The sequence below is a fragment of the Alligator mississippiensis genome, chromosome 15, assembly GCF_030867095.1.
Source record: "Alligator mississippiensis isolate rAllMis1 chromosome 15, rAllMis1, whole genome shotgun sequence".
NCBI lineage: Eukaryota > Metazoa > Chordata > Crocodylia > Alligatoridae > Alligator > Alligator mississippiensis.
Genome location: NC_081838.1, coordinates 26,029,950 through 26,052,945, shown reverse-complemented (window position 1 = coordinate 26,052,945; position 22,996 = coordinate 26,029,950). Strand labels below are relative to the sequence as shown.

At 56.5% G+C, this 22,996-nt stretch overlaps 2 protein-coding genes across 2 annotated transcripts; one reads left to right on the top strand and one right to left on the bottom strand.

Annotated features, from left to right (window-relative positions):
- Positions 1-3,181: 3,181 nt before the first annotated feature.
- Positions 3,182-7,057, bottom strand: LOC102567399 (sulfotransferase 2B1). The gene is made up of 6 exons (XM_006273306.4): positions 6,690-7,057; positions 5,501-5,709; positions 4,639-4,765; positions 4,214-4,308; positions 3,902-4,082; positions 3,182-3,781 (listed from the first exon to the last, which is right to left on the bottom strand). The coding sequence occupies exons 1-6, from the start codon at positions 6,823-6,825 to the stop codon at positions 3,672-3,674; spliced, it is 858 nt and encodes a 285-aa protein (XP_006273368.1). The 5' UTR covers positions 6,826-7,057; the 3' UTR covers positions 3,182-3,671.
- Positions 7,058-8,923: 1,866 nt separating this feature from the next.
- On the top strand, positions 8,924-22,996 carry LOC102571142 (IgGFc-binding protein). Its single transcript, XM_014603392.3, has 12 exons — positions 8,924-8,994; positions 9,346-9,499; positions 9,591-9,653; positions 10,360-11,601; positions 13,596-13,936; positions 15,519-16,092; positions 16,369-16,967; positions 17,381-17,948; positions 19,501-20,096; positions 20,529-21,099; positions 21,408-21,607; positions 22,519-22,996. The coding sequence occupies exons 1-12, from the start codon at positions 8,947-8,949 to the stop codon at positions 22,675-22,677; spliced, it is 5,115 nt and encodes a 1,704-aa protein (XP_014458878.1). The 5' UTR covers positions 8,924-8,946; the 3' UTR covers positions 22,678-22,996.

The following is a 22,996-nucleotide window of genomic DNA, read 5'->3' as shown; positions in this document are numbered from 1 at the left end:
GATGACAACAAGATGGGGGGAGTAGTAGATACATTGGAAGGTAGGGCTAGGATTCAGAGAGACCTAGAGAAATTGGAGGATTGGACCAACAGAAATCTCATGAGGTTCAACAAGGACAAGTGCAAAGTCCTGCATTTAGGACAGAACAATCCCATGCACCAGTGGCCCAGGAAGGCCCAGGGAGGAATAGGACCCCTGCTAAATGGGCAGAAACAATTGGTGATGGACAGGGGGGACAAGGCTGAACTCCTCAATGAGTTCTTTGCCTCAGTGTTCCTAAGCGAGGGGCACGACAAGTCTCTCACTGGGGTTGTAGAGAGGCAGCAGCAAGGTGCCAGACTGCCAGGCGTAGACCCTGAGATGGTGCAGAGTCACTTGAAGGACCTGGATGCCTTTAAGTCGGCACGCCCGGATGAGCTCCATCCGAGGGTGCTGAAGGCACTGGCCGACGTCATTGCAGAGACACTGGTGGGAATATTTGAACGCTCGTGGCACACGGGCCAGGTCCCGGAGGACTGGAAAAGAGCCAATGTGGTCCCCATTTTCAAGAAGGGGAGGAAGGAGGACCCGGGCTACTATAGGCCAGTCAGTCTCACCTCCATCCTAGGCAAAGTCTTCGAAAAAGTTATCAAGGCTCACATTTGTGAGAGCCCGGCAGGACAAATCATGCTGAGGGGAAACCAGCACGGGTTCGTAGCAGGCAGATCCTGCCTGACTAATCTAGTCTCTTTTTATGACCAGGTTACGAAACGCCTGGACACAGGAGGAGGGGTGGATGTCGTATACTTGGACTTCAGGAAGGCCTTCGATACGGTATCCCACCCCATACTGGTGAACAAGTTAAGAGGCTGTGACTTGGATGACTACACAGTCCGGTGGGTGGCGAATTGGCTAGAGGGTCACACCCAGAGAGTCGTGGTGGATGGGTCGGTCTCGACCTGGAAGGGTGTGGGCAGTGGGGTCCCGCAGGGCTCGGTCCTAGGACCGATACTCTTCAATGTCTTCATCAGCGACTTGGACAAGGGAGTGAAGTGTACTCTGTCCAAGTTTGCAGATGACACAAAGCTGTGGGGAGAAGTGGACACGCCGGAGGGCAGGGAACAGCTGCAAGCAGATCTGGACAGGTTGGACAAGTGGGCAGAAAACAACAGGATGCAGTTCAACAAGGAGAAATGCAAAGTGCTGCACCTAGGGAGGAAAAATGTCCAGCACACCTACAGCCTAGGGAATGACCTGCTGGGTGGCACGGAAGTGGAAAGGGATCTTGGAGTCCTAGTGGACTCCAAGATGAACATGAGTCGGCAGTGTGACGAAGCCATCAGAAAAGCCAATGGCACTTTATCGTGCATCAGCAGATGCATGACGAATAGATCCAAGGAGGTGATACTTCCCCTCTATCGGGCGCTGGTCAGACCGCAGTTGGAGTACTGCGTGCAGCTTTGGGCGCCGCACTTCAAGAGGGATGTGGATAACCTGGAGAGGGTCCAGAGAAGGGCCACTTGTATGGTTAAGGGCCTGCAGACCAAGCCCTATGAGGAGAGACTGGGGCACCTGGACCTCTTCAGCCTCCGCAAGAGAAGGTTGAGAGGCGACCTTGTGGCTGCCTATAAGTTCATCATGGGGGCACAGAAGGGAATTGGTGAGGTTTTATTCACCAAGGCGCCCCCGGGGGTTACAAGAAATAATGGCCACAAGCTAGCAGAGAGCAGATTTAGACTGGACATTAGGAAGAACTTCTTCACAGTTCGAGTGGCCAAGGTCTGGAACGGGCTCCCAAGGGAGGTGGTGCTCTCCCCTACCCTGGGGGTCTTCAAGAGGGGGTTAGATAACCATCTAGCTGGGGTCATCTGAACCCAGCACTCTTTCCTGCCTATGCAGGGGGTCGGACTCGATGATCTATTGAGGTCCCTTCCGACCCTAGCATCTATGAATCTATGGATCTATGAGTGCAGGCTGGGGGCTGCCTGGCTGCGCAGCAGCTCTGCAGAAAAGGGCCTGGGAGTGACAGTGGACAAGAAGCTGAATATGAGCCAGCAATGTGCCCTTGTTGCCAAGAAGGCTAATGGCATCCTGGGCTGCATTGGTGCGTGTGTTGCCAGTGGATCAAGAGAAGTGACTCCTCCCCTCTATTCAGCACTGGGGGGGGCACATCTGGAGTCCTGTGTCCAGTTTTGGGCCCCCACTACAGAAAGGATGTGGCAAATTGGAGAGAGTCCAGTAGAGGGCAATAAAGAGCGTTCAGGAGCTGGGTCATGTGACTTGTGAGGAAAGGCTGAGGGAACTGAGCGGAAACAGCGTGGTACATTTATGCAAAGTATATTTTCAATTTATTTTAAAATTGCAGGGAAGCAACCCTCTGCATGTATTACAGGCAGCCCTGGGCTGTTGAGACCTGTGAGCCCTGGGTCCTTGCTATGTGGCTGGCTGGAGGAGGTAGAGGGTCCAGGACAGTGAGGTGGCAGGGGGCTCCCGTGAGAGGAGGTACCACTGCCAGAAGTGAGGTTCAGGCTTCTCTGGCCCTTCCAATGCCACCCAGTTAATTCCCATGGGGGGCCATGGGGTCTGCTCAGGGCAGGAGGTGCTCTGGGGACATTTGCACAGGACAGTTACAAATAGGCAGATCTAGGAGTGCAGGTGGGGTGCAGGAGGTGTGCTGCATCCTCACAAAGAAAACAGCACAGATTTTCCTCCAGTTAAAGATAGACTAGAAGCTTTCCTAATATGCTTTGGGGGTTAGACAACCAAACCAAAAACAATACAGTCATTAGTCCGTGCATTAATTTGCTAGATTATATATCCAATTTAAAAAAACCCCACAAGAAATGGGCAAAAAGTGGAAAATGATGTGGTGTCATTTGTCCCATAGTCACTCTAATAATAGATACATCTCTTACGTAGATTCATAAAACAAAATCCAGGCTTTCAAGTGTCTTGATAGAGCCTCCAACCCTTCACTGTCAGTCATTTCTATGCCTGAGTTAATAGGACCACACCAGAGTTCAGGTTTTTAACTAGAGCTAAAACTAATATAGCAGAAGAGGGACATGCCCAGGACTGGGAAACAGGCAGCAGAATTGCAGGAGAATTGATAGTTTGATTAGAGGAACATGAAGAGCACTAAAAAGGAGAGGGGGTCATTCAGATGTGTGGAGTAGAGAAAGATTAGCAGGAATCAGGGAGATGAGCCACAAAATCAATTTATTCCCTCGGCAGTACCCGAACAGCAACGCCTCTGCCCCTTCCAGCAGTTAGAAAATCTGGGGGAAGCAGGAGTCTAAGGGGGTGCAACTGCACTACTGCCCCCCAGATCCAGCCTGGCAGTCATGCCCACGCCGGCAGGAACAGAGATGACGATGCCTTAGTGCCGTGTCCCACCCTACAGCCCTGTGCTGTGCATGTCACATGCGTTCAAACAGGATCCATCTGCCTTTGCCAGCAGCTGACTCTGCTGGTTCCTGATGGATGACCTGAATGGGGCTGGGGAGGGACCCAGAGCTCCGGATGGGGATGGCGGGAGGCAAACCCAGACCAGCTGCCTCTCTGGGGCAGGCTGTCGGGGAGCTGCCAGGCCCCTGTGCACTCACACAGACTCCAGCAGCTGGTGATTTCCCCAGGGGAGGGCGGTGGAGGCTCAGACCTGGGATGGGGCTGAACAGAGGAGTCGGGGGGTGTCAGTCCCAGGGGAAGGTGATGCCCAGCCCCTGCATCCGCTCCCGGTACATGGCATCGACACGATGGCTCTGCTCCTCCGACAGCAGGTTCTTCCAGTCCCCGCAGACTCCTGCGGAGCCAGGCAGGATGTAAGAGCCCAGACCTCAGGTGCCACCCCTGGGGCGCCCCAGCTCTGCCGGTGCTCCTCACTCCTGACCTGTAGCTCCCCATCATCCAGCTTGGTGCCCACCTTTCCGAAGAAACTGCCCCTTCTGGTGATCCATGATTGTGTCGGAGATCTGTGAGCCATTGGACATCTGGTTCTCCCGCATGGTCTGGAAGGAGGCGTTCTCCACCACCGAGGATGTTTGCTGCTCGCTTAGCTCCTTCCCCAGGAAGTGGCAGATCCTCCCCACACTGCCCCGGAGGTCCTGGGGGGAAGAGAACAGCTCTGCCTGACGTGGGGAGGGCTGAACTTGTACCAATGGGCTCAGACCCAGGACTGCACCTCAAGGAGTCAGGGCTGGTTGAGTGCATCTCACCCAGCTGTGGCAGGTCCTACCTGCTGCAGCTCCTCATAGGTGATGTAGAAGAAGTTCTCTTGGCCCTGCAGGCCCAGCCAGCCAGCCACGTGGTCGAACCAGGAGCCAAAGGAGACTGCATGGGGAGAGAGCAGCTGTAAAAGTAGCCCACAGCCTGCAGAACTAGTCCACCCTGCCATTGCCTGCCCGGAGAGTGAGAGGAGCCTGGAGGCCTGTCCCCAGTGGTGGTGGTGAGTCTCCCGGGGAGGTGCTGGGTGACATGCAAAGACTTTTGGAGACGCTCGACAGAGCTGGGGCTTCTGGGGTGGGGAGCAGGGGCACTGTTACCCTGCTGTGTTGGAGAGGGGGCTTCCCAAATTGAATGCAGTGGGTGCTCCCATGAAACCCAGGGTAAAACAGGGCTGCATGTATTGGGCATAGAGAGAGACCCCCTGGCACTGCTCACGGCTGCCACTGAGGAAGTCCTGCAGGAAGGCGTCCACAGGCCCGGGGTCCTTGAAGAGGCGCAGGGCCTTGGAGAAGTGGTAGAGCGAGGTCAGCACATCCTTGGGGTTGCGCAGGGTGTAGATGACCTGGGGAATGGGGAACAGGGCTCAGCACCTCCTACAGCCACTGCGAACCCTGCCCTCCATGTGCCCTGAGGTGACTGGACCTGCCCAGGGCCCTGCAATGGGGCATGTGCCTGTGGGTGGGAGGGAAAGCCTGTCCAGGGCCCATCCAGGCCTGTTCCTGTGAGCTGGGCAGCTCCAAGAGGCAAAGGAAAGGACCACAAAAGCCTGGAGTCACCCAGAGCAGGTGGAGTCAGGCTCCCCTGGGGGCTTCCCCAGCCCAGCAACCTGACACACAAGAGAAGAGCAATGCAATGAGTCCCATCTGTCTGGACATGGGGAAGCACTGGGAGATGACAGGGACTGGTGCCATGTAAGGAGCTGGGTGATGGGGTGGGCAGCAGGTGGTGGTGACCAGGGGTGTCAGGTTGCAGGGGGTCACAGTGCAGCTCCTCTGGGACCCCCTGGGATGGGTCCTGTGGGACATCCTCTCAGGCTGGATGGGGTGAAGTGTTTCCTGCAGAGACCGGGGTGACGCTGTGCCCACCCTGCAGACATCCTATCCAGAGCTGTGGGTGCAAGTCTAGGCCCTGTGGTCACCAAACCCAAGCAGAGGTGTTGGAGCCCCCCAGGAAGGGCATCAGGGGAAGGGACCTGGGCTGGTTTGGAGACAGAGCTGTGATGTATGCAGGGGTTGTTGGACCTGAGAGAGCCAGGACCCTCACTCCCAACATGCAGCCCCCTTCCCACCCCGCTCACCTTGGCCCGTGAGCCCTGGAAGGACCTGGGGAAGAGCTGGAGGGGCAGGTGGGAGCTGAGCAGCCGTGGCGTTGGGTACTTAAGGGCCACCTCCAGCCCCTGTTTGCTCTCGATGCAGGGGGCCCGATTCCAGTTCAGCACACTGCGCGCCCAGCTGGGGTCCCCATCGCAGCGGATCAGGCTCAGGATCTCCAGCATCCAGTTGGTGCCTGGGGAAAAGGAATTACCCCTGCCCTGCATCCACTGCACCCCATTCCCCTCCCTGAGCTCGGCTGGAGCCCAGGCATCCGGGCTCTTACCCAGCACAGGTGGTGGAAGGCCGGGGCAAACAGGGCTCAGCCCTCCTAAATGTGGGGCAGCAGGTAGGGCTGTAAGGCAGCCCGGGCACGGGCTCTGGGCAGCTGCAGCAGGGGTGGTGTGGGCCCCACACCCAGCCAGGATCGCAGCCCCACGTGCGGATCACTGGCTACCCAGCACAGCAGGCAAGTACCAGCAGATTCTGCGAAGGAGAAGGGGCTGGGATGGGGGGAGATGCAGATCAAGGTCCCCATGGTGTGGGACGGAGTGGGGCAGGAGCAGGGGCTGAGGTGAATGGGGCCCCAGCCAGGCCAGGTGGTGGGACAATCGGAGTCCAGGCATGTGGGGGGGCTCCTGCTGCTGTGCGCACCCCGGCAGAAGCACATGTCCCCCGATCTATGCATGGAGCAGAGGCAGCTGCCGCTGCATGCTGGACTCTGCGCCCCACTGCAGCCGCCCTGGGAATGGTGACACGCAATATGCCTGCTGGCACCAGGCTGCACCATGCCCCCTGCCCACCCCACAGCAGGACACACGTGGTGTCGCATGGCTCTCAAGGCAGCAAGGTGCAAAGCACAGCACACAGCAACATCTGCCTCCACCCTACACACAGATGGGGGGACACATGCCTCCTAGGCCTCCACCGGGGTACGCGTGGCAGCAGCAGCACCCCCATGCCCTTGGATGAGCCACCCGGGCTCTAATTGTCCCACCACCCAGCCTGGCTGGGTCCTCATTCACCCCAGCCCCTGCCCACTCCATCCCTCACTGCGGGCGCCTCGATCCCCTCCCCCCACCCCTTCCCCCACAGACTTACCTGCTGGGGGGAGGGGGGGGGGTTACCCAAATAATTTTTTCTCCCTCCACCTATGCTCTCCAGCCTGCTCCCTACCTGATCTGGGGTAGGTGATGCTGAAGACATCATCATCCCGCACCTGGAACTGGTCCTCTATGTAGTCTAGGGTCTCGGGAGAGTACTCCTGGTTGGGGAAGAGGACACCCTTGTAGGTGAAGTACTGAGTCGCCATCGTGCCCTGAGATGCAGAGACGGGGCCCCAGGGCCTGACTGGACGGTGAGTGCTGTGCAGCAGGGCTCTGGGCAGGGCTTTGTGGGGTGGGCTGTGCTGTGTACAGCGGCAGGATGGACGGAGGAGTGTAGTCCTGGGGCCCTGTTGGGTCAGAGGGGGAGGGGGGTGACAGTCTATGCCAGCCCTACTCTGTCCCCAGCCTGGAGCTGCCCAGTGCCACTCAAAGGGTGACTACACAGCCACGGAGTGGACTTTGCCCTGGGGAAGCGAGGGGATTCAGCCCTCACCTTTGGACCCTGGGCAGAGCAAACAACCGCCAGGGCCTGAGGCAAGCGTCACTGACAGTGGCCTGGTGCTGGGCTGGACCATGAGCAGGGGAAACATCTCCCTCACAGTCCTGGGGTCATCAGAAGTGCACCGGCTAGTTCCCTGTCCCTGTGTCCCCATCCTGCTGTCTCAGGGGCAGAACAGGGGTCACCCACTGCAGCCCCTGGCCACATCCCCATTCCCATCTCCATCCCCATCCCCTTCCCCTGCTCTGCCTGGGGCTCCCTGCAGTGGGGGTCCACACCTGGGGGTCAGACTCCTCCATCCCCCATCCACCTTCCAGCCAGCAGTCCCCAGCCACAGCCTGGGACCTCACCTCTGTGGGGTCCCAGCTCTGTATATCCGGCTTTTCACTCCCAGATGGCTGGGGCAGGGCAGGATTTCAGGGGGGAGTGCTGGGAGCAGCAGGGAGATGCCCCAGTCCTATCACCCTATTTCAGCAGGAAGTTATTTCCAGAAAGTTTGACTGTCAGCATTGCAACCAGATGGGCCCGGTCATCTGGGTCCTGCTTTTTTAAATATATATTTTAAATTGAAACCAGTGATGACTTCCCTTGATCTTTACAGGTAAGAAATGCTCAACATTGGAAAACACATTCATTTTCCATACAAAGACATACCACTAGAGATAGACATGATCAGCCTCAGTGTGGCATTTTGATATGAAGTAGATTTTCATAGATTTTGTTTTATTTTAAATATGATTATTTTATGGTCTATTAATTGTGTTGGTCTCATAATCATGGTAGTTAAATGCACATCACTCATAAAACAGAGTCCAACCTCCTTGAACTTCAGAGCGCAAACAGCACTTTTAAGCCCGTCATTTCCAAGTCGAAGTTAATGATCAGCTGAGTCAACATGAGCACGTACCTGAGATAAGGATTTTAGGTCAAAGTAAAAGCCATCTGCAGGCTGGGACATAGGAGGGGGAGATGAAAGGGAATGGCTGGCAAAGCAATGCTGCAGAAGAAAGGGAAGCTTGATTAATACAACATTGAGACTATTAAAAAGGAGAGAGGGTCATTAATCCCTGGGACGAGAAGAAACATCACCAGGAATCAGGTAGATGCTAATGAAAATATTTGACCTCATTAACAGACCATTGGTTTCACAGCAGGTGTCAAAGAGGGGCACGACTGCATCTCTCTGCTCTGGATCTGCCCTGTCCATGTGGTTTGGATTATAGAAACGGTTAGGACTGTGCAGTGCCCTTGTTCCCCATCCCAATGTACAGACATTCAAGTCCGTCATGTTGCCCAGAGTTCCCCTTCCTGGTCCTGAACAGGAATCCTCCCCGGGGACCCCAAAGTTAGAGTCCAGCAGCCCAGGCCCAGCTCCCGCACAGCACAAGGTTGCTGTCCAGGTCCCTCCCCAAAATAGGGATAAAGAGCAAACATCAGGCTTGGGGCTGCTGGACTCTAGCCTGGCATAGCCTCCAGATGTGGGAGCTAGCAGTAAGGCAGGTCCCTCACCTGAACACCAGAGTTAACAGAGATAGGGTGACCCCTGGCTGCAGAGTCCCAGAACAGAGGGGCTTGTGCAAGCCCTGCTCCAGGCAGCTTCAGCCCTGTGTGAGCCAGCCAGGGCCAGGAGTTGTCTCCGTGCAGTCACAAGACAGCCTCTGTCTCCAGGCTTATGTGTGATTTACCTGCTTCAGGGAACAGGTGGCTGTTGCCTGTTTGCTTGGCCTGTGGGCCCTGTGCCAGGGACTGCACTGGGGGATGTTGGCTGGTGACCACCCTGTCTGGGGAGGCAGAGTCCAGCTGGCCAGAGTCCAGGTCGAGGAGCTCCATGGTGCTAGGATTGTGCAGGCAGCTGCACAGCACGTGGAAGGACCAGGTTGGGTGTTGGGGATCATGGGGCTGGGGGAGTCATGAAATAGCTGCGTGCCTGTCCTGGCACAGACCCTCTGCCCTAGCCACAGGCCCCACGCACTCTCCCTCCTCCCTCGCACTCTCCCTCCAAGCAGGAGCTCCCAGCTGCATGGCAGTGCCAAGAGGAAACTCCTGGCCTCTGCCCCCTCTCTCTACTTGGCCCCAGGCTGTTCCAGGAACCTGGGATCCGGCACCAGGCACCCCTCCCTCATTGCCAGCTGTTCACCCTGTCTCAGCTCCTATATGAGCTCCTGGGCACCTGTCCCAGCCTGCCAGATGCCCAGGGCAGGTAAGTGAACAGCTTTCCTTCCCGCAGGGCTCAGGGGACTCCCTTTGCCTGCTCTGCACAGAGGAGATAGCGTCCTTGAGGTGGGAACAGTCCTTGCAAGCTCACCCCCTGCTGACTCTGCACCCCGTCTTCCGGGCACGGGGCCCAGGGGTTATGACCCTGCCCTCCCTTCAACTGCAAGGTAATGTAGGTGTCCCCATCTCCTGGCACCGTATTGCCACCCCTGGCCCCTCTCTGAAGAATGACCCCTCTCCTGGTCCTTCCTTTTCCAGCCATGGCACTGGGAATGAGGATGCTTCTGCTGGTGCTGTTCTGGGCCGGACTGGTGCCGTGCGGTGAGTTTGAATGGAGCAGGGTCTGGGCGGACTCAAAGTGGGGCAGGACTGGTGTGAGGAGCTGGGGGAGCCTTAGCCAAGGTAGCAGAGGGTAGGGGGCTGGGAACACAGGGCTGGAAGGTCCCTGCTGGACTACAGACCAGTGTTCTGTGTTCAAAGGCAACTCCTTACACAGGGACTCCCCAAATCCCTCGTCACACCCCCAGAGACAGACACCAACGACACCCAGGACCATGCCATGGCTAAAAGCACTGCCCATGGGATTACCAGACCCCAACCACCCTGCCCTAGACTCACCTCCATGCCCAGCATGGGGGCAGCAGCAGGGCTGAGCCAGGGCTCGATGTTGTGGCCTTTATTGTTTGCACAAGGAGACCCAGCCCCAGCTTGAAGCCCTTCCAGTGTTTTGCTTAGAGAAACATTGTCTTCTCTGAGAGTTATACATCTCATTTCCAAACCGAAATTGTGCAAAGCCGTTTGGTGGGGAGGTGCACCAGCAGAGCTGGTGCGAAGGAGGTTGAGGTGGGGGTAGGTTGGGAACAGCGGCCACGAGCAGAGCTGGGGCACCCCAGTGCTGGGAGGTTGGGAGCAAAGGGCGCTGGTGCCACTGGGTGTGCAAGGGGGCCATGGGTGGAGAGCAAGGCGTGCCAGAAGAGTCATGGGGGTGGGGGCTAATATAAATGCTCCACCCATCTCTACCCCACAGCTGGCTCAGTCCCCAGCCCCATGGGGAAGCAGTTCCTTACTGCCTTCCCAGAGATGCAGTGCTCTCAGAGCCCCAGGGCCCGGGTCAGCCTCCAGCTGCTCGTCACTGGCTTCGCCCCTTCCACGACGGTCACTGTCATAGTGAAAGGAATGGCTTTTCAAAAGGTCCTCACCCTCCACCAGGGCGAGACCCAGACCGTCGAGCTCCCAGACTCCACGGAGATGGTGGGGACAGGCTTCTTCGACAGAACAGTTGTGGTGGTCGCTGACCACATGGTCTATGTCCTCTCTGTAAGCTCGAAAGACCAGTCCTCTGAAAGCACGGTGCTGTACCCTATGGAGAGCTTGGGCCAGAAGTACTATGTGGTCACCCCCACATCTGAAGAGAAAGCGCCAGATTCCTGGCTGCAGTTCACTGTTGTGGCCGGGCCTGAAGGCACCACAGTGGAGATCCACCCCAAGGGCCCGGTGAAGATCTACGGGACTACCTACAACTCGTGGAACACGGTGAACATCGACCTCCTGCCCTACAAGGCCATTCAGCTGCAAAGTCAGGCCGACTTGTCCGGCTCGGTGGTCCTCTCCTCACGGCCCGTGGCAGTCCTGTCTGGACACGGCTGTGTGAAGTCAGGCAACACACAGAGTCATGTCATCGAGCAGCTCCTGCCTGTCTCCAGCTGGGGCTTCTCCTTCATCCTGCCCCCACTGGGGAGCAGCGAGGCAAAGCTTAACCAAGTCTACGTCGCAGCATCCCAGCCCACTGCCATCACTCACTGGAGCGGGAAAGTCCCTGGGACCCAGAATGTGGCAGCCGGGGAGGTGGCCAAGCTGGCCGTTGGAGGGTCCACAGCACTTTCCATCACAGCCAATGCCAGTGTCCAGGTCCTCTACTGTTCTCTGGGGGGCATGAAGGACCACGTCACCTTTTCCCCATTCCTCACCAATGTCCCACCCATCACGAGCTTCTGCTCATCCTTCCGCAGCACTGGGCTGGCAGGGTTCACCAACTACGTGGCCCTGGTGGCCAAGACAAAGGATGTATGGGCCATCACACTGGATAAGGGGCTGCTGGGATCCACCCGGTGGCACACAATCCAGGAGTCGGATTATCTCTGGGGCACCTACAGCCTGGGCAGGGATTTCAGCAGCCACAGCATAGAGCACCCCAGTGCAGCCTTCGGCATCCTCAGCTTTGGCATTACCCAGCTGGACTCGTACGGCTCGGTGGGCATCTGCACTGATGGTGAGTCCATGTGGCACAGGGTGGCTTTGAGGCCCTATTGGAAGGGTGGTGCTGGTGTTATGGGGTTAGGAATGACTTGACAAGGCTGGTGCAGTCCCAGAGAGGCAGGACTAGCACTCCTAGCCCACTCCAGCCAGGTGCCCATCCACTGATGGAGATGCCCGCCACCCATATGCTTCCACTGCCTGCAGCTCTTACCATGAGGAGGCGTCTCCTGGAATTAAATCCAAACCCATTTTGTGTCACTGAAGCTCATTGCCAAATGTCCTTGGGGCTCTGCCCAGTGCAGGCTGGTTCCTGCCCCTTCCCTGCCCCTGTGGGAACATCTCTTCTGCGTTTAAAATGCGGGTGAACTTCCCTATATGGACACAGTGATGCAGGCCAGCCACGGCATTGGGCTTCCTGGTTCTAACACTCCAGGCACCTTTCTTTTCCCCCCTTAAATCCCCACTTCCTGAAGTCATGAGAGTTATGTGACAACCTCGCCTTTCATTGAAAAAAGCAAAGGGTGTTTTTGGCTCTGGCCAGGATGTCACAACCCTCCATGTCTCTGGCAGCTGGGAGTGTCAGTGCTTCTCTCATTTCTAGAGATGATGCGACCTGAAGCCAGGCCTGAGATTTCAAGATAGGTGGATGGGGGAATTTTGGCTATGGCGGGGGGGCTATGCCAACCTGGTGCTGTCATCTGGCAGCAATAGCTGCTGCCACGTTTCACAGAATCACAGAAGCATGGAGAATGAGGCATGGGTGACTGGTGCCGCCTGAATCTGGGGGGACACCTGCAGAGGCCGCTGCCGGCACCAGCAGTGGGGATGGGGCTGGCGAGCACCCGGAGAAGCCGGTGCTGGTGGTGGGGGCAGGGCTGGTAAGCACTCGCAGAAGCTGCCCATGGCAGTGGCAGTGGCGGCCCTGCCAGGGGGGCACTGGCCCTGCTGACGGCATCAGCGGCAGCCATGGGGGAAGGGGGGGGGACCAGCCCTGTCAGGGAGGCACATGCACCCCCACACACCCCCTACCAGTCACCTATGGGATAGGGCTAGAAGGGACCTCAGGATGTCACATCTAGTTCAACCCCCTGCTCCAACAGGACCAGCCCCAACTACATCATCCCAGCCAGGGCTTTGTCTAGCCAGGTCTTAAACACCTCCAAAGACGGAGACTCCACCACTCCTCTGGGTAACCTGTTCCAGTGCTTCACCAACCTCCTCATGAGAAAGATTTCCTAATATTCAACCTAAACCTCCCTTGCTGCAACTTGAGCCCATTGCTCCTTGTTCTGTCATCTGCCACCACTAAGAAGAGGAAATGAGAACTGGCTGCCCCTTTTCCCAGGCTTTTCATTGAGTAGGCTCCAGGGGAAACCACCCCTATGTTCCAGCTCCCTGCTCTCGCCAACAGCTCGCATGCATATTTCTATCAACAATCACCTGTAGTTTCCTGCCTCATCCAAACCAGGATGGCAGAGATTTCTACAGCTTGCCTCAGTGAGGGTCAAGTGTGAGCCCCTGTCTCTTCACCCATCTTACACCTTGCTCTTTCAATCCATCCCAAGCCATACCCTCCCTCCCTCTCTTCCTTCCTCCCATCTATCTATCTGCATCCCCGTCCATCCATCCATCCATCCATCCATCCATCCATCTTGTACTCACCCTTCCATCAAGCTGCTTAATCAGGATCCTCATTTCCACCAGTATGTTGAACTAGTGGTTTTGACATTTGCCTCCATAGCTTCTAATCTGGTGGCACCAGTGACTTCCAACTTCCATCTTCTGTTTCTATTGAGTCCATCCTCATGACCCAGTCCTAGCTCGGGTTACCTCCATACAGTCCTAGCTCATACTTTTTAGACCTATGACTGCTTGGGTTGTCCTTCCCTACAGGACTGGGCACCATAGGGGCAGGACGGTGCCTGGTGGGGAGGTGCAGGGGGTGCAATGTCACAGGGGATCTCTCTGCCCTCTGAACTATTTCCCTTTCCAATGCGGTTTTTCCAGCCTTCCAGAAACCCTCCTGTGACACGGTGCAGTGCAGGAAGAAGGAGAAGTGCCAGGTGGTGAATGGTGCTGCAGTGTGCGTGGCAGAGTCCACAGCCAGCTGCTCGCTTTCAGGAGACCCTCACTATCAGACCTTTGATGGGCACTATTACGACTTTATGGGCACCTGCACCTACACCATTGTAAAGACCTGCACTGCAGACAGGGCTCTTCCGGCCTTCACGGTCGAGGTGAAGAATGAGAACAGGGGAAACCCACACGTCTCCTATGTGGGCTATGTCACTGTCCGGGTCTACAACTTCACCATCTCGGCGGTCCGCTATGAGACTGGGTTTGTACGGGTGAGTCTGGCATGGCTGTAAAAGAGAAGGAGTAAGTGGGGTGTCAGCCTTACCTGGCATATTCCACCCCCAGCATCCTTACTGTGCTTTGCTGAAGGCAGCTGACCTTAGCCACATGCAGCGGGTCCTTCATGGGGCAGACCCTGGCTCCACATCCACTGCTGTCACCCCTAGGCCCCACTTCCCTCTGGGGTACAACCCAGGCTTCCTGCTTCCCTGTTTAAATCAGCCCCAGGGGCAGGTAATTATTTTGGGTGGAGGGCCACTTACTGAGTTTTGGCAAGCCATCGAGGACTGCATGACAGGCAGCCAGAGGCAGAGAAATATTAATTTTCTAAATTTTTAGGGGCCCCGCGGACCAGATAGAATGGCCTGGCGGGCTGCATACAACCCACAGGCCACTTTTTGCCCACTCCTGAGCTAGACTCTGCTCCTCTTACAGACCTGGATCTACTTACAGACCTGGCACAGAACCCAGGGGTCCTGGCGCCCAGCCCAGAGCCGGGTTGATTTCAACCACTCAGATTAGATGAATTCAAGTCTCCTTCGGGCCGCCATTTCTTGGGGAGCCCCACGCACAGCCCCCCTCTCTGGACTCTGGGCTCCCAGTCCCCTGCACAGCCCCTCTTTCTGGGCTCTAGACCCCCGGTCCCCACACAACCCCTCTCTGGGCTCCAGACCCCCAGTCCCCAGCGCAGCCCCTCTCTCCAAGCTGTCAGACCCCTGGTCTGGCTCACAGACCCTCCTGAACTCTGGTAGGCACTCAAGCCTTCCCTGGGCTTAACATAAACCAGAGCCACCCACCCATACAACTAAGTCCCTCTCTGCCCCAGGTATCTTCCCTCGCTCCCTGCATTGCAGAGGGGTTTTCTGCCACTATTCAGGAGCTCTGCTTCTGAAAGCTCCCCACTTCATGACTCCCAAGGCCTGACTGCTCAGGCTCAGGTCTTATATAGCTGCAGCTGGGTCAGGTGAGTCCTTAATTACCACCCTCCCCACCCCACCTGCAAGCAGCCTCCCAGACTGTCTCCCCACTTAAAGGAGCAGGCACATTCCAGTACCCTGATACACTGATCTATTAGGATTTATTGTGGTGGTATATTGCTGGTTGCTGGTTGTATATTGCATTGAAGCAGCTTGCTGGGATTCCTGCCCCTGCATGGGGAGGAAAACTGCAGACAAACTGCAGCAAAGATGCATTCAAAACATCACCCCGTTCACTGCATCTCTTGCAAAGAGTGCAGGGAAAAAGCAATGGTTGGGGAACCAAAAAGGCTGCCACTGAAAACCAAAATGAAATTGTTGAGAGGAAACCGTACGTTTCCTTTGCTTTGGTCTCGGAAGTTTCTTCTTAAGCAGCAGAAAGGTTCAGCATGAGTAAAATGTCAGTTGAACCTGGTTCCCTTCGGTAACTGGATGGTACAAGCTGCCATGCGTTGTATTGGCAATGTCTGGCCGCCTGCGGCTGGTGCCAGATGTGCGTTGTGATGCTGGCTGGTACCTCTGGGCTGTGGCCCATTGCCCCTGCAGGCACCACCGTCCTTCATGTGCACTGACAGAGCCTGTTTTCCTTTCATCCCAGGTGAACAACCAGCGCTCTCGCTTGCCCATCACCCTACACAATGGCAAGCTCAGGGCTTACCAGAGCGGGACTTCCCTGTTCATCAAGACCGACTTCTCCCTGATCGTCTATTTTGACTGGAACAGCTTCCTGGGCGTGAAGCTGTCCAGCAGCTTTGCGGAGAGCGTTTGTGGCCTCTGTGGGAACTTCAATGGGGACCCCCAGGATGACTTTGCCACCCCAGCTGGCGTCTTGGCTCCTGACCCCGTGGAGTTCGGGAAGAGCTGGAAAGTTCCCGATGGGGATTGGTTCTGCTGGGATGACTGCCACGGGCCCTGCAAGAGCTGTCCCCCAGATGTGGCTGCCAAGTACCAGGCTGAGTCCTTCTGCAGCTGGCTTATGCAGGGGGTGGGTGGCCCTTTCAGCCAGTGCCATGCTGTGATTGACCCCCTGAGCTACTTGAAAAACTGTGTCTACGATCTGTGCATGACTGATGGGAGCCAGGAGTCGCTGTGCCAGGCACTGAAGAGCTACGCCGAAGAGTGCCAGGCAGCGGGGATTACTGTCACTGACTGGAGGACGCCTGCGGGCTGCTGTGAGTTGGACCCCGGGGAGGGGAATGCTGTAGGGTGCTCTGGGGGTGGAAGAGATGCTGGTGGGAACACCCTGCTCTGGGCTGGGGGATACAGGTGATGGGGCTTTCCCATCTCTAGGGCCCTGGATTGGTGCTCTCTGATGATTCAGGGATGTCCCTGGAGACACTTCTGCTGCAGAGCCCCCAGCGTAGCCTCAGTGGCTCCATACCCAGGTGTGTCCTGGTCCAGGAGCAGCACGCACTCGCCCTGACCCTGCTGTCTTGTCCCTCCCACAGCCTTGCCCTGCCCAGCCAACAGCCAGTACAAGCTGTGCGGCTCAGCCTGTCCCACCACCTGCAATGACCAGGCAGCCCCAACAAAATGCTCTTTGCCCTGTGTGGAGACCTGTGAGTGCCAGGATGGCTTTGTGCTGGATGCTGGGCAGTGCATTCCCCAGGCCGGCTGCGGCTGTGAGTTTGAGGGGCGCCTCTATGGCCCTGGCGAGCAGTTCTGGGGGGATGACGCCTGCAGCAGACACTGCGTCTGCGACCCCCAGACCCGGCGCGTGAACTGCCAGCAGGAGACTTGCCGACGTGGGGAGCAGTGTAGGGTGGAGAAGGGAATCCAAGGCTGCTACCCTGCCAACTACAGCACCTGCACATCCCTTGGGGACCCCCACTACACCAGCTTCGATGGCCACAGGTTTGACTTCCAGGGCAGCTGCCTGTACCAGCTTGTGGGGCTGTGCCAGGACAGCGGAGACCTGGTGGGTTTCCAGGTGCTGGTGCAGAATGACAACCGCGGCCTCATGTCTGTGTCCTTCACCAAAGCAGTGGTGGTCAGAGTCTACGGGGTAAACATCACCATCAGCCGTGAGCATCCGGGACGAGTCCTGGTGAGTTCCTGGGTGCGGGGGCTAAAGTGTCACAAACCTTACTTACTACGGTAAAAATATGAAGGTGTTCCTAATAGGTGCTCTTCACTCATCCCCTTTGTGAGCTCCATCTTGTCTCAAATGAGCCTTGTCTAGCGTCACAGCACTAACTGCATGGAGATGACCTGGCCACCTTGGCCCGGGCTCTTTCCAATCCACCTTCCTTTGGCTTTCTCAAGTAGCTCACGTCATTTCCTTCCCTCTTCTTCTCTTACCCAAACCTTAGTCAAGCAAACGCTGTGCCGTATCACCCTGGAGCAACCCCAGACGTCCAGTAGTCCACACACCCCAGAAGCGGCTGCATTGCAGTGCTGGGACTTGTGGCCAGGAGGCTGCCAGATGTCAGTCTCTGACCCTTGGGCCTTTTCTCACAGGTGAATGGCTTGCTCACCAACCTGCCCTACAGTATTGAAGGGGCCAAACTTATCATGGTCCGGAAGGGGCCGGAAGCTGCTATTCAGACTGACTTTGGCCTCACCGTCACCTTCGACTGGCAGAGCCGAGTGACAGTCACCATGCCCAGCACTTATGCAAGCACTGTGTGCGGCCTCTGTGGGAACTTCAATGGGGACAAGGCTGACGACCAGGCTATGAAGGATGGCAGAGCCACCATGAACCCCATAGCCTTTGGGCAGAGCTGGAAGGTGGCAGAGACCCCAGGGTGCATGGAGCCTAGTGAGCCAGTGTGTTCTCCACGTGCAGCCATGGAGAGGAAGCAGAGGAGAGAGAAGGTGGACTGCGGGCTGATCCTAGCAGACAACGGGCCCTTCAGGGCTTGTCACGCCAAGGTGAAACCCGAGGGCTATTTCCAGGACTGCGTGTATGACTACTGCTTCTTCCGTGGGAGGATGGGACCCATGTGCCAGATGATAGCCAGTTACGCAGCTGCTTGCCAGGCAGCTGGGGCAGCAGTGAGTGCTTGGAGGTCTGAGCAGTTCTGCAGTAAGTGGATTAATACCAAATGGCTTTCCCCCGGGTGTTGGGCTGTGCTGGTTGCCCCCTTTTTGCTCCATGTGTTGCGGGGTTTAAGTCTCCCCCAGAGGCACTGGGTACTGGCTGCAGTAGGGATGGGAACCGCGCTGTGCTAATGCTCCTGCTGGGATCAACCCTGCAGGGTCCTGGCTAGAGGGTCTTGCCTCTCTGTTCAGGGTCACACCAATGCCAGATTTGGGGTCCAGAAGGCATTTTCCCCCCAGTCAGACTCATCCAGATTGGGAGACTTTGCCTTCCACTGTAGTGGGTGCACAGCCTTGGCCTGGGGTCTCTGGAGCACCTATTAACAGCCTTTCACAGCAGCAGGACATTGCCGGCTGTGGCCCCCCTTCTTTCCCTGTGGCAGGTTCAGAGGTGATGTCTGGTGCTGCATCAGAGTTGATGGTCATTTTAGATGCTGGGTTTGTCTGGGCTGGTTTGGACATGGCAGACCCTGCCTCAGGCAGGGATTGCACCAGATGTGACCTGCTCTGTGATGCTGCAGTCTTTGAAGCAGCTTAGAGAGCAGCAAGGCCTGAACCTATGCTGGGGGAGTGCGGGGGTGAGCTATGCAGATGATCAGGGGATAGCAAACCCCACACTCAAGGGGAAAGTTGGCTCACCCTGGCAGGAGAGCAGAGAGGGTGTCCTAGGAAGCAGCTGAGGGTGCTGACTGTCTGAGGGAGGGCCCAGGGCTTTGTGGACCTGTGATTGGGTTAGGGAAGGGCAGCGGGTGGGAGTGTGGGGGTGCAGGGGAGTGGGTGCATTTATTGTAATGGGTGTGCAGTTTCTTAATATGGTTTTAGGTGCGTGATGCAAAGTTTTATGCTAGATGATGTGTGTGTGTGTGTATCTCTATAGATATCTATATATCTATATCTATCTATATCTCGATAGATAGATAGATAGATAGATAGATAGATAGATAGATAGATAGATAGATAGATAGATAGATAAAATATATATATTTTAAAAAACAAAACAAAACAAAAGCCAACCTTGAGATAGCCACTTTTCTAGCACGGGGTAGTACCTGCAGAGGTAATGTACAGTTACCCTCCCACTTTCATTTCTAGTGGGAATATCTTGGCTTTATGCCCACTTTATGGAAATGGGAGACTCCTCCCTAGCTTGCTCCTGCTGCTATATGGCTGAGGGCAAGCAAAACTTGGGGGTATCCGAACCCCAAGCCTCTGAGCTTGGGCCTGCACATATGATGCCCACCAAATGATCTGGAAGCATCTGCAGCCCCAGGTGGGGTGGTGGATGTTTGCTGGTAGTAGGGCCACTGATGGTTCTTGAATGACTCACGGATTTGGAATTGATGTGGCTGATTTGGCTTGGAACACGAAAAATTGTCCTTAAACCCCCCCGAAACCTTGGGGTTGGCCCAGACTAGCTCAGCCTGGGCTCCAGCTGCCCTGGGAGGAGCCGTGGAAGGTTCCCAGGATGCGAGAGGACAAGGTGAGTCTGGAGGGCAGCTGGGCGGGTGCTCATTCAAGTTCTCCTGCTTCCCCTGCAGGCCCCTCCTGCCCCCGGCACTCGCACTACGAGCTCTGTGGCAGCAGCTGCCCAGCTACCTGTCACAGTCTCCCCGCTGCGGCCATGTGTGCCGGCCCCTGCACTGAAGGGTGTTTCTGTGACGCCGGGTTCGTCCTGAGTGGGGACCAGTGTGTGCCGGCTGGGCAGTGTGGCTGCCTCCACGAGGGCCGCTACTACAGCCATGGGCAGGAGTTCTTCATCGGCACCACGTGCCAGCAGTGGTGCCGCTGCGAGGGCGGCGGGGCCGTCGTGTGCCGGCCAGCCCCCTGTGGTGCCGGTGAGGAGTGCCGCATGGAGAGGGGCACCCTGGGTTGCTATTCAGTCCGCCACAGTGAGTGCACCATGGCTGGCAGCTCCCACTACCTCACCTTCGATGGCCGCACCTTTGACTTCCAGGGGTCCTGCACCTACACCTTGGCCCGTGTGTGCTACGGGAATGCCAGACTGGGGAACTTCTCTGTGGTGGTGCAGAACCAGAGCCCTGGAGATGGCCGCGTGGCCCTGGTTGGGTCGGTGCTGGTCTCTGTTCAGGGCTACACTGTCATCATGGAGCAGGGAAGACGGTGGACAGTCACGGTAAGTCCTTGCAGTGGGGCCGAAGTGGCTGGAGTTGTCCCTGGGTGGCCATCAGCACCCTGTCCCTGATATCCAGCAGTTGGAAAAGGAGGTGAGCTCTCCCACAGCAGCACCAAAGCCCTGGCCTCTCCTACACCTTGTGGCTTGGCCCTCCATGCTGTCACAGAGAAGGTGCAGGGTGCAGGGGGAAGGGGGATGGGAACAGGAGACACACCCAGCTCTATTTCAGTGTCCTCCCTTGGGCAGTGCCTGAGGCACATGCCATGCCTTCACGCTACTGATAGCCCAATCCCTGGGTAGTGACCTGTGCTGGCTGGAGGGTCTGCACTGTAACCTGGTGCTGCTTTCAGGGGTGCTGGGTGATGGTAAGTCCTTGTCTCAGGCCATGTCGCAGCTGCCAGTGACTGGCACATTCCCCTCCCGTTGGCACAGGTGGACGGGGAGCTCCACACTCTACCGCTCGTGTCAGACAACAACGAGCTCTGGGCCAATCAAGAGGGGAACAACATCATCGTCCAGACAGCCTCTGGGCTCCGTGTCCTGTACGACACCTCCTCCTATGTCCTGGTGACCGTCCCCGGCACCTACCAGGGCCACATGTGTGGCTTGTGTGGTAACTTCAATGACGACAAGAGCGACGACTTGCTGCTGCCCGATGGCACGAGTGCACGGAGCGTGGACGAGTTTGGGGCCTCATGGAAGGTGCCCAGCGATGGCGCTGCATGCATTGATGGCTGCGGTGAGCGATGCCCCATGTGCGATGATGCCCGGACAGCACCATACCGGGCTGAGGGCTCCTGTGGACTGATACAGGCTGCATCTGGGCCCTTCAGCCACTGTCACGCACTGGTCAGCCCTGCTGCCTACTTTGGCTACTGTCTCTATGACTTGTGTGCTGCTGACGGGGCACGGGAGACCCTCTGCCGGAGCCTCCAGGCCTATGCAGCTGCCTGCCAGGCTGCTGGAGCCCAGATCGGGACCTGGAGATCCACCTCCTTCTGCCGTGAGTCTCCAGCCTGTTCCCCACACTCCCTGCTTCTTGGCTTTGCTTTTGCTGTCCTTAAAGTGGGCTGGGGGTTCAGAACCAGATGCCAGGGAAAGGCAAGAGGAATGCTTGTCCCCATGGGGTCAGCACCAGGGGTTGACCTTGGGTCCCCTCGAGCTACAGGAGGTTGGGTAGCAGTAGAGAGTGTCTCAGCTAGCCACCAAGAACCATGATGACATGACCGGACTGGGCAGAGGCTCAGGGTGAGGGGGTGTGAGGGCATACCCATGTCCCTGAGCTCTGCATCTCATAGATATCACCTCCAGCCCTCAGCTGCCCAAGCAGAAGCGACTACAACCTCTGCACCCACTCCTGCCGCCTTACTTGCGCCAGCCTGGTCAGCCTGCCCCCGTGCACAGGGAAGTGCTTCGAAGGCTGCCAGTGTGAAGCAGGGACACTGTTCGATGGGGAGAAGTGCATGCTTCCGGAGGGCTGTGGCTGTTTCCATGGCAGAAGATATATTCAGGTATGTGCACAGGGGCTGTCCTGGCTGGTCCCAGCACAAGGGAGAGGCAGGGAGTATCCTTCCTCTGGGCACGGGGCAGCGGATGACTCCAAAGCAGTGCCTCAGGGCAGTGCCATGATTTGCCCCATGTCCCACATGGAGTCTGGGACCCCGCTGGAAACTGAGCTCTGAACACCCTCCAGATTTTCTGAACAATGAGGCCTCTGGCCAAGGGAGCCTGTGGCCTGGGTGACTTGCTGCTGGAGGTGGGGACCTTTCAGGGATCCAGGTGGAACATGTGAAGGGCTTCAGCCAGAAAAGACATAGGGGGAAACTTTGAAAAGCACCACAACACTTTAGACAGGTGGCTTCGGTCCTCGTGGAAACCCTGACATTTTTCTTCTTCACCTTTTTTTTCCAGTGAAGCCCTTGACATTTTTGTTTCAAAGCCTTTTTAAAATATTATTTACTTGACCTTAAGCAAAGAAAAATGGCTTTTGAAAAGGTAACGTGACTCAGAAATGAAAGCAGGCTGCATGGAGATGCTTCTTGGTAGACTAACTAAATAATGTATATAGAGAGGGCTGAAGTGAGATGTACAGAGAGCTTCAGGCCACAAAAGCTTGTGCTCTCTCTCTATGCATCTCATTTAGCTGGTCTGTGAAGGTGCATTTCTACCTGCCTCCTGAATAACTGCAGTCTAACGAGCGAACAACCTTTCTCACAAATAAAACACAACTTCTTCTTTTGGTGTTGATCCAAAATTAAATGATTTTTTTTTTGGTCGTTTCCCTTTGATACAGCCTAAAATTGTCTTTTCCCTTTAGGTCTCAGTTTGGCTGCCGAACACACTTGCCTTGTGTTTGCACTGCTCTGCTGTGAGCTACTTGGTGTCCTCACCCCAGTGATGCCTCTCTTTCCTCTCCCCACAGTCCCTGGACACAGTCCTATCAGCCAACTGCTCAGAGGCCTGTACCTGCACCAACAGGGCCATACTTCTCTGCGAAAGCATGGCCTGCGCACTGGGAGAGACCTGTGCCATGGAGAATGGCGTGCGTGCCTGCCGGAAGGGAGCCACTCTGGCACCGTGAGCCTGTTCTAGCCAGGAGAGCAGCATCACCTCTACTAGTCTCTCCATGACTGCCTGCTGCTTCCCCTCCTGCTCCTGCCTGTGCCTTTGCCCTCTGGAGTGACACCCCACATTGTACCAACCCTCAGCAAAGCTGCAATTGGGGCTGGCTGCTTGCCACACGGAAAGGTCTTGTCTCCAGGGTTTTGACCCTTTGTGCAAACAGCAGATGCCTCCTGCACTCATTCAGGGGTGGTGGTTTGGCCCTGCTAATATTGACTCAGCTTTGCTTCCTTAGGAGAATAAACAGGAGGGTCAAAGCCACTCAGCTTCTCTGGAAA